The 13,144-nt window shown below is 33.4% G+C and overlaps 1 protein-coding gene across 4 annotated transcripts in view; it reads left to right on the forward strand.

The window, feature by feature from the left end:
- Positions 1-13,144, forward strand: part of IMMP1L (inner mitochondrial membrane peptidase subunit 1) — a 65,129-nt gene that overhangs the window by 24,538 nt on the left and 27,447 nt on the right. For 3 of the 4 annotated variants that reach the window (XR_016508179.1, XM_090262990.1, XM_090262999.1), the window contains exons 4-5: positions 9,547-9,590; positions 11,738-11,871. Coding sequence is in view for 3 of the 4 variants with exons in the window: in XM_090262990.1 (XP_090119116.1) it covers positions 11,767-11,871 (105 nt within the window). In the remaining variant the exon portion in view is untranslated. The remainder of the gene's footprint in view (positions 1-9,546; positions 9,591-11,737; positions 11,872-13,144) is intronic. The other variant, XM_090263006.1, reaches the window with a different exon arrangement.

The raw sequence follows: 13,144 nt of genomic DNA on the forward strand, positions 1-13,144 counted from the left end.
AAGATATATATAAACTATAAACTGTGTGTGACTTAAAATTTATTTAAATGTTCAATTTGAAAAGTTGATTAATAATGTCTTGTACTTTTTCCATTTGAGTGATATATATTTGCTATTGGTGTAGATTTATATTTGAGATTAAACACTAATTTAAATATTTTAGTGTTTTGGATATAAAGCCATTACCAGTAAATCAAATAAAATATCTACAAGTGTAAGGAATTGGAATACTTTGCTTTCTCATACATTTTACCTATTTATGGCTGCTTCGAATCCTTCTATTTAAATATTTTTAGTAAATAAAACATTTAATGATATAAAATATATAGACATATTTTTCATAATTATAGTAATGCTAGCTTATACAGCTGACAAAAAGGACTTTTCGTGAAAGTATAGGGTCTTAAAATATAAAAGTTCTAAATATTAATAATGAATAGGCCTTTTTTTAAAAATCAGAAATTGTTAGTCAAATTTTTTCTTTAGAAGATGGGGGTTTAGTTATTTGCTCTGGAATCATGAATTAGTTAATTAAGACTTATTTTTTTAAGCATTTTATTTCAACTAAAAACTTTATCACTTTGTTTAGAGATGTTCATTATTTTAATATTCTTCTCTTACACGATCCAGAATAAACTGAGAGAAAATGAAGTGAAATTATCCCATCAGTCACCCAAACAGTATGCAACAAAACTGCCAAGACTAGAAAAGATAATTAGTGTTGTCAATGTTATGATCCCAGAGTACTTACTTTTAAAATATTTATTCATAGAACTTGATTTTTACATTACTATGTCTTTTTGTTTAGTAGCTTTGTCTTAAAAAAAATAGATTAGAAAATCTTGATCATGTTTTTAAGCTCTAAAATCTTAACTAAATATAGACGACAAATATTTTTTGAAATTATAAGAATAACTAAAATCATTCATTATGCATGATATATTGATTTACTTACAGTCTCTGTTTACATATAGTACATTTTGTTCTTTTGCATATGAAGTCTTTATTAGGAAAATCAATAACTGAAATATAATAAATTTTATATAGAGCTCTTTGGTCAGACCTACCTAACAAACTTGTTATTCTTCATGGTTTTTGTTTTAACTGGATCCAAGCTATTATATTCCAAAATGTTTTTCTTCATTTGTTGTCACATTTAAAATGAATTAATGAGAAAACTTAATATTTTTACTCAATTGCATTATCTAGTTTATAAGGGATTTTTTTTTTAGTCTTCTATTTGTATTTTTGTGATTGGAAAACCTGTTTATTTAAAATACCGTTAACAGCCCTGGCTGGCACGGCTCAGTGGATTGAACACTGGCCTGCGAAACAAAGGGTTGCCTGTTCGATTCCCAGTCAGGGCACATGCCTGGGTTACCGGCTAGATCCCCAGTTGGGAGCGCGCAAGAACAACCACACATTGATATTTCTCTCTCTCTCATTCTCCCTCCCTTCCCCCTCCCTTCCCCTCTCTCTAAAAAATAATAATAATATAAATAAATATGTTTAAAAAATAAAATTCTATTATTATAATGAAAAGATCTATCTATGAAATAAGTAGTCTAAAATCTTTCTCTTGGCCCTGGAAGGGTAGCTCAGTTCGTTAGAGCATGGTCTCGATATGCCAAGGTTGTTGGTTTGATCCCCAGTCAGGGCATATACAAGAAGCAACCAATGAATGCATCAATAAGTGGAACAACAAATCAGCCTCTCTCTGTCTCTCTCAAATCAATAAATTAAAAACATCTCTTATCCTCATAATATAATTACTTTTATTTTAAATATAAAATATTTGGTTTATGTATAGTTTCAAATTATTTTGCCATGTAGTGTATTTTCTCAGGTTAACTTTCTAAGGTAGTTAATAGTATTATATATTTATTTTTAAAAATTAGCTTTTCTTTCAAAACAAAATTTGTCTCAAAGCTGTTATTAAATATGGTTACTGTTTACTTTTCTACTTATTATTCACTTGGTTACTGAATAGCTCTGGAGAGTGCTTTTTTCTTCTCCATCCTGGGCTTTATTCTTATTTGATTAGAGATGGTTATTTCATTTGCAAAGTTTCAAATAAACTCATCTTAATTAAATACACTATAAATATAAGGTCTTCTCAACGATATACATTCTTTTCAGATAGATATAGGTTACTTGAATTTAATCCTTTATTGATAACATAAGAAATTTAGCTTATCTTTAAAAGCCGCAAATACTAACTTAATTTATTACATAAATGACTCATAATGATGTCAGTAAGAGTTAAGGGAGGTATTTTTGGAGATCATGGAAAGAGATAAAGGGTAAGAGAAACTAGAAGAAAAAAAATTTTTAATAAAAGAAGTAAGTCAGGTGTAACAAAAGAGCAGGATGTGAAACATAGCAATTCTTGATTATTTAAGAGATGATAAACATTCTTTTTCTCTTGGTAATTTATGAGACCAGTATCATACCAGAGAGCCCAGCATGAACCGTAGACTAGCACAGGCCAGCTAGTCAGTGATAACGCTAAGTGATTTCTTCCATTTGAGTGCACATCCTTCAACTGCTGCTTGTACAACTTGTATATGGTCCTGAAACACATGGATTATGTAGCCTTTGGGGGGTTATTAGTGGATGAATGAGATGGTTTTGGTATTTCTCTGTTTGGAAGCTGGTACTTGACTATATTAAAGGTAGGAACTGTTCATTCTTTCTAAACATAAAAATATGTTTTGATTTTTGGATATATGTAAAAAGTGAACTTCAGAAAATACTATTGGGTTTTTAAACTTACTCTAATATTAGCATTTTATAGTTTAATGAAAATTAATAGGGTTATTTTAAAGTTAACAGTTTAATGGTTAAATTATGTCCAATTTCTATAGGTGTCTATTTAATATGTCTCAGTGGTCTCAGCTGACAGCACAAAGTCTTTTACTGGCCTGCCTTTCTGGGAGCTTGTTAAGACTACAGATTCTGCAGCCATGCTCCCACAGATTGGTACTCTTTAGCTCTCATATGGGAGCCTGGGAATTTGGGTTTTGAATTCGGTTCTCAGGTTATTTTGATGCTGCAGTCAGATTTAAAACAGTATTTACTGCTTTAAACCTTAAAGTGATGACAATTATTTCCTCTGGTAATTAATCAAAATAATTAGGTTTAAACATTATAAAAACTTCATAGATTATGGGGATCAGAGCTCCTTGAATTTGCAGTTATAGAAAATAAAAAAATGCCCTCTGCACATCTTACATTGGACTTAACATTATAGGTGTGAACAATTCATGAGCAGCCTTGAAGGTGATTTTGAAATGGCAGATTTTGAAGTACCCTGATAGAGAGGCTGCTGTGTGAGTGAATTATTCAGCTATTGAGCAGAGTACATCACTCAGCATCCATGTCTTAATGAGTCTTCGTTGTTCTCTCCTAGCTAGTCACAGTAACTTCCATTTAGGGTCTGAAATGGACATACACCTTTCATTTACTTTATGTATAATCATTATATGAGACAACGTATTTTGCATAGGTATTCCTGAATTTGAGAAACCATGGAAGTCTCAGGACTGTCATAAGTCTGCTATTTTCTTGTCCAACTGAATATCTATGTAGCAAAACTATGATGTTGGGATTTGTCTTCTGCTTCACATCTCCTCTCCCCTCACCTTTACTTAATGTGCACATTTCCTTAAATGCTAATATAGTTCCTTGCATTAAAAGAAAAAAATGGTATTCATTACTTTGGCTCCTAAATAATTTAAAATGAATGAATTTCTGTAAACTGGTTGTCTTAATTAACATCGACATTGCATTTTTTTCCTGTATCTGAGACAAAATGCTTTATCTTCTTTTAAAAGGAATTCCAGCCCTGATGGTGTGGCTAAGTGGGTTGAGCATCATCCTGGAAACGTAAAGGTCACTGGTTCGATTCCTGGTCAGGGAACATGCCTGGGTTGCAGGCCAGGTCTCCCGCTGGCAATCAATCGATGTATCTCTCACGCATTGATGCTTCTCTCCCTCTTTCTCCCTTCCTTCCCTACTCTCTAAAAATAAATAAAATCATAAAATATAAATAAATAAAAGGAATTCCAGACCTGAACATTTATGTGGATGTTTGCTTTGTGGCTTAGGGTATCCTGAAATCACTTCACCAATATCAAAAGATGGATAGGTAGATCTAAGGGCTTGATTTAGAAACTATCCTAGAAATTGCTAAGAATGGAGGAATGCCTAGCTCCTGGGGTTCACTCTGCTCTATCTTTTTAGCTAGTTTTAACATCAGTCCAATCTCTCTTTCCCATTTCTATTTTGTAGATTCCAACACATTTCTTATTTTAATTGAATGGTGGTGGAGAATAGTGAATTTTAGAGTATAGCTGCCTCATTCTGAATTCTGGCTCTGCTGCCTGTGAACTGTGTGATTTTTGAATAATTCCTTAACCTCTGTGTCCCTCAGTTTCTTTATCTGTAAATAAATGTATAAGTTATCATAGGCTTATTATAAGAATTAAATGAGTTGATGTAATTAGAACAGTGCCCAAGCACATAGCAAGAACTACTATTTAAGTATTTGCTGTTATTGTCATTGCTGTTATTTTGGTTGGTATTTGAGGCTTTCTTATATGTATTGAAAGAAGCCATTGTTACGTACATCCCAAATAGTGTTTTCTGACTTCATGTAATAGAAGAAAAAATTTTAATCTATAATGTAGATAACTGTTGAAAATAGAGATCAACCTTATTCCTTTGTGCCAGGATTATATAGAGTTTTACTATATTTTAAACAGAGCCTCTTAAAAGTTTTCTGTGAGAATTATTGTCACTTCTTTTTCTAAATTATGTGGTACAGTCAGTTTTTAAGTTTATTTTTTCCTCTAGCTTTTCTATTAATGATATGATAGATTACATAGGCTTGCCTTTATAGGAATTGGTTCTTTACATTAATGACTCAGTTTTTTAAAACTGTGTGATAGGGAATAAAATTTAGCAAATTCTGTTTTCTAGGTAGAGTAAGAATTCATTGACATATGGGTTTTTTATAATTTTAGGACATGAATATAGCTGCTATGAGTATTCATAAATGTATGTTTTGGCGAGCATAAATACTTGTTTCTGTGGTATATGTACTGGAGTAGTATTGCTGAATCATAGGGTATGTGTTAGTTTCGTAGATACTGCCAAACATTCTTCAAAAGTGGTTGTGGAAATTTATCCTTTCATCAGCAGTGATTGACAGTTCCAGTGGCTCCATATCTTTTTTTACTTCTTCATATTATTTCTTTCTGATTTTAGCCACTGTGGTAGTTTTATGCTAGTGTCTCTTTGTGGTTTTAATTGGCAATTCCTTGATGACAAATGATGAGCTTTTCAGATTCTCACCGGCCATTTGAATATTGTCCTTTGTGTGATCTTCAGGTTTTTTGCTTAATTTGTATTAAGTTGTCTGTCTTGTTCTCATGATTTCATAGAATTTTCTATATATTCTGGATATGCCATTGACAGATGTATATCTACTTAGATATCACTATATCTATCTAGATGTCACTATATCTATCTAGATAGATATATCTGCTCCCAGTCTGTGGATTGTCTTTTTGTTTTTTGTTTTTTTTAAGATTTTATTTATTTATTTTTAGAGAGAGGAGAAGGGAGGAAGAAAGAGCAGGAGAGAAAGATTTATGTGCAAGAGGTACACTGATCAGTTGCCTCTCACATGCCCCCACCTGGGGTCCTGGCCCATAATCCAGGCATGTTTCCTGACTGGGAATCGAACCAGCGACCTTTTGGTTTGCAGGCTGGCACTCAGTCCACTGATCCACACGAGCCAGGGCTGTCTTTTTGTTTTTTAATGGTATTTTTCATATATGGAAGTTTTTAATTTAATATAATCAAATTGATTGGTCTTTTAGGGTTAGTGTTTTTTATATCCTGTTTAAGAAACATTAACCTTACCCAAAGTAATGGAAATAATCTTCATTTTTTTTCTAAAAGTTTTTTGCTTTACCATTCATATTTGTATCTGTAATCCACCTCAAATTAATTTTTGTATTTTGTGAGGTAATAGGTAAAAGTGTTTTTTTTTCAATATGCATTATATTTTTGACCCTGTACTGTTAATTGAAAAGACCATCCTTTTCCCACTGAAATTGACTAGAATCTTTGTTGTAAATAAGACAGCCATATATGTGTGGGGCTGTTTCTTGATTGTATTGCATTTGTCTGTTTGTCCCCAATGTGATAGTGTCTTACCATAAAGTTATTATGAACACTGATATCTGAAATAAGTCCCTCCATGTTTGTTTTACTTAATGTTTGCCTTGACTATTCCAGGTCTCTTTGATTTCCTTACATGCTTTGTAATGAACTTGCCATTTTCTAGTGAAAAAAAAAAAAAAAGTCTACTGGAATTTCATTGGATCTATAGACCAATTTGAGGTAGGATTGATAATCCTAAAAATTTTTTCCAGTCCATAAACATAGTGTATCTTTCCATTTGTTTAGGTCTTCTTTATTTTCTCTCAGCATTGTAAAGGTCTTATACAATATGTTTCCTTTGATTTTTCTATGTAGAGAAATCTCACTTGTTAACGATGACCTTTTAACTTTTTCCTTTCCAGTTTTTATGTCTATTTTAGCGAAGTGGTGTATTTTATCCAGACTTCATGATTGCTTTATTGTTTCCACCAAGACGGTCAATCATAAGTTGCTCTCAAAACTGGCATTGAATTCCTCCATTTGATCTTTTCTTCAGTGTTCAATCATCTCTTTATTTCCCTCTTTTCCCCTCTCTTCTCAGTAATCTGTCATCATCATTAGCCCCTCTCCCTGTGGGATTGTTACCATTGGCTCTCAAGCATGTGCTGCTCTGTTTCTAATAAAAACATGCTCAGTGCTGTATACTTGCTATTACTCAACTGCAGTGGTTCTTAGCTGAGGGCAGTTTTGTATCCCAAGGGACATTTGGCAATGTATTGAGACATTTTAGTTTGTCACGACTGGGGAAGGGGGGCTCCTGGCATCTAGGGGCCAGGGATGCTGCTAACATCTTGCCGTGCATAAGATAGCTGCTCACAACAAGGGATTACCTGGCCTCCCGGAGGGTGAAAAACCCTCCTGTACTGTTTAGCTTGTACTGTTCCACTTGCCTTCAAAGCCAAACTTTCCAGAGTTGACTGTGTGCTTGTCTCCTTTTCCACGGCTCCCTTTCATACCTCATAGAGAAGTTTTAATTTTTTCAGGTGATGCTCTTTTAAAAGTCAGGAAGTGCCTACAAAGCTTACAAACAAAACAATAATATTCTTGTTCTTAGTTACATAGTGTTGGCCCTGTTAGCTGTAGATGGAATGAGAGAATTTTTTTCTGGATAAAAACAAAAAATTAGTAGGGAGTAAACTCTTCTTATTTACCCCTTCTTTCTGCCTGTAGCAGGCAGGTAGTGTTGTTAGAAAATGAGTCCCTTACTTGTTTAAAATCCTGTTTTTCTAGTTTTCTCTTGGTTGCAGTTTAATACACCTTGAGATAGGCATTATTTTCTCAAGACTTTCCATGTATGAAAGTTCCTTTGAGCTCTAGAGCCTCAATATCATATATGTCCACTTGCATGTCTCACAAATATATCAAATTTAACATGATTAACAGTGGACCCTCATTTTCTTCCTCAGGTGTGGGTATGAGTAGACCCATGTGGTTAGACTCCATTTACCTGGTGACATCATCCCGAAACTTGACGTCATCCTGCTCTTTCCCTTCCCTTGACATTTATTTTGTCTCCGCAGTTTCTAAAACCCATCCACTTCTTTCCACCTCTGCTGCCAACACTGTACTTGATCCAGCCTAACTAACTGCCCTTCCAGCATTTCTGCTCCAGCCCCCATTCCAGTCTTTTTTCTGCAGAGCAATGAAAGTGATCTTAAATTGTAAATCAGATCATGATGTTCTCCCATTTAAGATCCTTCAATGGCTTCTTATTACTGTTAGAATGAAATAAAAACTTCTACAAGATCTTGAGTAGCCTTGCCTACCTCTCTACTCTCACTTCATGTTCTTTACACATTTCTCCTGCCTTTTGTTAGATCCTTGGCCATCTGTATCTTTATTTTTGTCTGACCATAATGTTCTTCCCACCCTTTCCATTATTTTCTTCTTTCAAAGTCTAACTTCAATAGTATTTCCTTAAATAAATCTTTTGTGATTCACCCTAAAGAAAATATATATGCCCCACCCAACAGTCTTTATCACTTTACCCTATTTTATTTTTCTTTATGGACATTCCTTAGTATATTTATGTGTTTATTTGTTCAGTTTTTATGTGTGACATCTGCCCCAGTAAATGGTAAGCTCTATAAAGGCAGGCATCATGTTCACTATTGTAGTAGGTCTGTCCAGAAGGTATCCAGCCATGGAATATAAAAAATAGAGACATTTATTAAAGAAGATAAAAGATACAAGAAACATTGTACATAGGACAATGACGCCTCAGTCCCCTTCAAAGTAGGCACCTTGGGACCTCACACAGTTCTCCCAGTTGCTATCAATTGCCCTGTTGTATTTTCCTGAATGTCATCAATGGTCTGAAATCTCTTCCCTCTCAAAGGTGATTTTAGTTTTGAGAAAAGGCAGAAGTGGTGGGGTGCCAAATCTGGGCTTTAGGGGGGCTGACTCACCTGGGTAATTTGATGTTTTGCCAAAAACCTCTGCACAAAACGTGATGCCTGAGCGGGTGTGTTGTCGTGATGAAGCTGCCAATCACCAGTTGCCCATAGCTGCAGGCTTCTGAATCATCCGAAAAGTTTTCGGGGAGGAATGTTCAAGCTTAATGCAAAACTTGATGCAGATGTGTTGCTCTACTCGTTCATTCATTTTGAATGCGATGGCCACACAGCACACATGCTCACTCCATGGCATCTACCGCCCCCACTGACCAGTATAGTGAAGTCGTCATTGTTCACGCATGTGCAGTCCAGTCCACTCTCATTGGCTGCCAGGTTACATCGATGTTGTGCAAACCATTCTTGTTATATTAACAGTGGTTAGACTTTTTCCAGACAGATCTATTTCCAGGGCTGAACCTAGTATCTGGCATTTATTTATTCAATAAATATTTATTGAATGATTGAATGACTAAATGACTATGAGAACACTTTTTCTTTCAATTGTCTTTTTTTAAAATTCTCTTCTGTAATATAGTTGACAAAATAGTACTACATATACTTATATACACTCATCTGGATTTACAATGAACATTTTTGTCATTTTAGCTTTCTCTGTTTTTCCATATATATGTGTATGTATATATACACACATATGTGCATATATATGTATATGTGTGCATAAAATGTCTACATCTTTCTTATTAGAAGTAAACCACATGAAAGAAAGTTGCAGATATTACATTCATCTCTAAATTAGTATGTTTCTCCTATGAACAGATCATTCTCCTGCATAGCCATCATATTGTTAAGAAATTTAACATTGAAATAATGATGTATTTTGATTTACAGATCATCTTCAAATTCCCCCATTTGTCCCTATAACATCTTTTATTCATTGTTTTTTCTTCTACTCTAGGTTCTGGTTACGGACTTCATGTTGTGTTTCATTGTCATGTCCTGGTAATGTCTTATAATTTAAAATAGTACTCTTGCTATATATTTTTTTCCACTAAATTTATTTTTGAAGTGTTCAAATCATACTTTTACTGTCTTTTCCTTTCCTTTAATTTATATTTTGTAAGTGTTCAAGTTGTATTGTAGAATTTCCGCAGTGGATGTATGGAATGAAAGTATCCGATTATTCATAATTAGCTTTAGGTTAGAGATTTTTAGGAAGAATAACACAGAGATAAAGATGTACTTGCCATTATATCCTGTCAAAGCTACATATCAGTGTGTACCATTCTATAATGCAGCTAAATTTGATCACTTAGTTAAGATAATATTTACCAGATCTCTCTGTATAAAGGTATTCTGTTCCCCTTGTAAATAACAAATTATTTCCTTTAATATTTTACACATATCCTTTTTATGAACAGCCTTTCATCCATTATGTTTTAGCTTCTAGTAATGGCTTACTTAAATCATTTATTACATTGTTGGTAATTTTACTATTCCTTTATGTTTATTAGCTGCCATTTTTTGATAAAAGATCTTTCCCTGTTCCTGACACATACTTCTTTTTAAAAAAATTTTACTAATCATTAGATTTCATTTTTACTCTAACATATTATCCATTACTATTATTACTTTTTTTTTAAATCCCAAATTTGACTGGTTGGAGACCCTTAAAAATGGTTCCAATGTCTCCATTAGTCTTTGAGCATGTTCTTGCTTTCTGCCCTACACTATTACTCCTAGTGGGGGATGATTTTGGAAACCCAAACTCTGCCTGCTAAGGGTCCCCATTATTACTGCAGTGTCATTGCTTCTTTCAGCGGTCTTTTTAGTGGACAGAGCTAGGATGGCATTTTATATAGGCAGGCAGTCAGAGAGACCAGCACACACATATTATTGGATTTAATTAAGCTTATTTTGATACCTCTAACTCATCCCTGACCTCCCATTCTATATTTGTAGCACCTTTTTCTGACATTGAGAATCCTGATATTCTTTATTTGTACTATCTGAAAATATGCATATAACAGTACAACAACAAACCTACTAAAAAATGTCAAGGATTGTGAAAATGAGTCTTAAGTAATCTGTACTTGATATAATAGAGCTATTGAGGTTATGGGAGCAGGGGAGTGATACAGGAATCAGTGTAATAGTGATTAAGTTCTTGACTCCATTTCCCAATTTTGTGATGTTTCGCATGCAAATTTACTACTCTTAGGCTCCTTTTTCTTATCTATGAAATGAGGGTAGTAATAATATCTACTCTACAGAGACTAATTTTGAAGCTTGACATATAGTAAGTATTGAGCAAATGTTACCTATTAATATGTTTTAATAACTTTAACCTGAGAACAGTGCATAATAGCCTAGGCATAAACCATAGACCATTATTTGAGAAATGCTTGAAACATAGTTAGAACAGGTAAATAGAAAGGAAAGATCAGGTACTAGGAATGTTTTAGATGAGTATTATTAATATTTTAACTTTATATAGTTTTAAAAATACTTGATATAGTTGTTCATGCTATATCATAGTATTCGTGTGTTCATTATTGTATCAAAGTTAAGAGCTGAAAACTGAGTGTAACTTTATAATTTACAAAGTACTTTCACATATGTTGTCGAATTTGATTCTCAGATCCATTCTGTGAAGACCTGGAGAACTTAAGTAATTCATTGACAATCACGCAAATTAATAAAAGAACCAATTAAATACTTGAATCTCCACATACCTATTGTAGTGCTTTCTGCTTTATATCATGTTATGACAAGAACTGAAGTAGTATAGCAGGGAACCATATGAACCACTATTAGTACTTTGAAAGAGTTAATATCTTTCCATAGGTGTCTGCCTTACTACCAGGAAGTAACTATGGTATGAAAGGGGACAGAGAAGTTCAGAGTCTACTAGTTATCTAATTCATATAGAAACCCAGTGATATTTGGATATAATTTCTTTTCAGTACATCAAAATACTAAGTGGCTGTAATCTGTCTTTAGCAGAAATGAAAATAAGCTGTTGCTTTTCTGCATCAAACTGTGCATTTAGTACATTCTGGATGATTATAGAATATTTTATAATAGAGCTATTTCTTAAGTGTTTAAAAATAGTATTGTTCATGAAACTTTTTAAAATTTACCATCAGGCCAATGGTGACAGAGTCTACATAGAACTATGCCTCGTGGTATTCTGGGAAAAACCTTTCGACTTGTTGGCTATACTATTCAGTATGGCTGTATAGCTCATTGTGCTTTTGAATACGTTGGTGGTGTTGTCATGGTAAGTTTTTACATTCAAGAAAGTAATCATTTTAAATATATACTTTTTTTAAATGGAGGGAAAAGGAGTTTTTCCCTTTATTATAATTGAAGTTATTGATTTAATGAATAAAGTTTGACTTAAAACATAATATCTTTGTAAATTTTGGATGTAAGAGAATGTATTGTTTCTGACAGAGCACAAAAGGCCCTATTAGTACTCTAAAAATAATGGTTTTTACCATTTATTGAATGCTAATGTGTTCCAGGATGTGTCAGATGTTTTATACTTATCGACACATTTAATTTTTACACTCTGAGATACTTACTAGAAATCCACCGTACATATGATGAAACTGAGGCTCAGAAAGCATAAAAAACTTGCTCCAGGTCCCACAGTTCGTATAGACTTGGAATTTTTACACAGATTTCTCCAGTTTTCAAAACACCTACTCTTAACCATTGTGTTTAACTATCATTAAAACAAATGATTACTCTCCCTTCTGTTAAATTAAAATGTTAAGGATGCCTCCCCCCCTAGAAATGATTTTTTTAAAAGTACTGCATTATGAATCTATCAACCATGACTGTACTGACCTTTTGTCATATAAATGAAATAATTGATTGAATGTCCAGTCATTGGGCTTTTTGTTGATGCTGCTGTGTTTATCAGGTTTGCCGTAATTGATTCAGTCATACGACCTCAAGTTGAGCTGGAGTAATGCAAATAAATATATTTAACTGCAACTCCTCTCTTTGATTTTTAAAACTTCCAATTGGCTACAGAGGTAGTAAACATATACTTTCTTTGTGTTCTTTATTATTTTCTGCCTGGGTAGGAAGATTTGAGTAAAAATTATTTACATGTAAGTAGAGTAATGGACACTGTTGTATTTAGACTTTTTAAGGTAGTAATGATCACTTACTACAGTTTTGAGGTATATATGAAGATTATTTTAAAGAAATAATAATATGAAGTCTTAAAGTACATCTTATTATGTCATCATTTTCAGTATAAAATATAAGTTACAGCCCCATCAATGAGTAAGCTATTCTCTTGAAAGAGAAGGAAAGGCATCAGCTCATTGAGAATAATATGATACTGTTTAATAAATCACCATCATGGGCACTGGATATTTGACAATAATAATGAATAAATCATTCATTTATTCATTCATCATGTTGAGTATTAGCTTAATGCCAAGCACTGCTCTTGACCTTGGTTATAAAGCTGGCAACATGAGAGACAAGGTCCCTGGCTTCCAGAGGTTACTTTCTACAGGATGGCCTTAAAT

The sequence above is a fragment of the Furipterus horrens genome, unplaced genomic scaffold, assembly GCF_987537825.1.
Source record: "Furipterus horrens unplaced genomic scaffold, mFurHor1.1.pri manual_scaffold_2, whole genome shotgun sequence".
NCBI lineage: Eukaryota > Metazoa > Chordata > Mammalia > Chiroptera > Furipteridae > Furipterus > Furipterus horrens.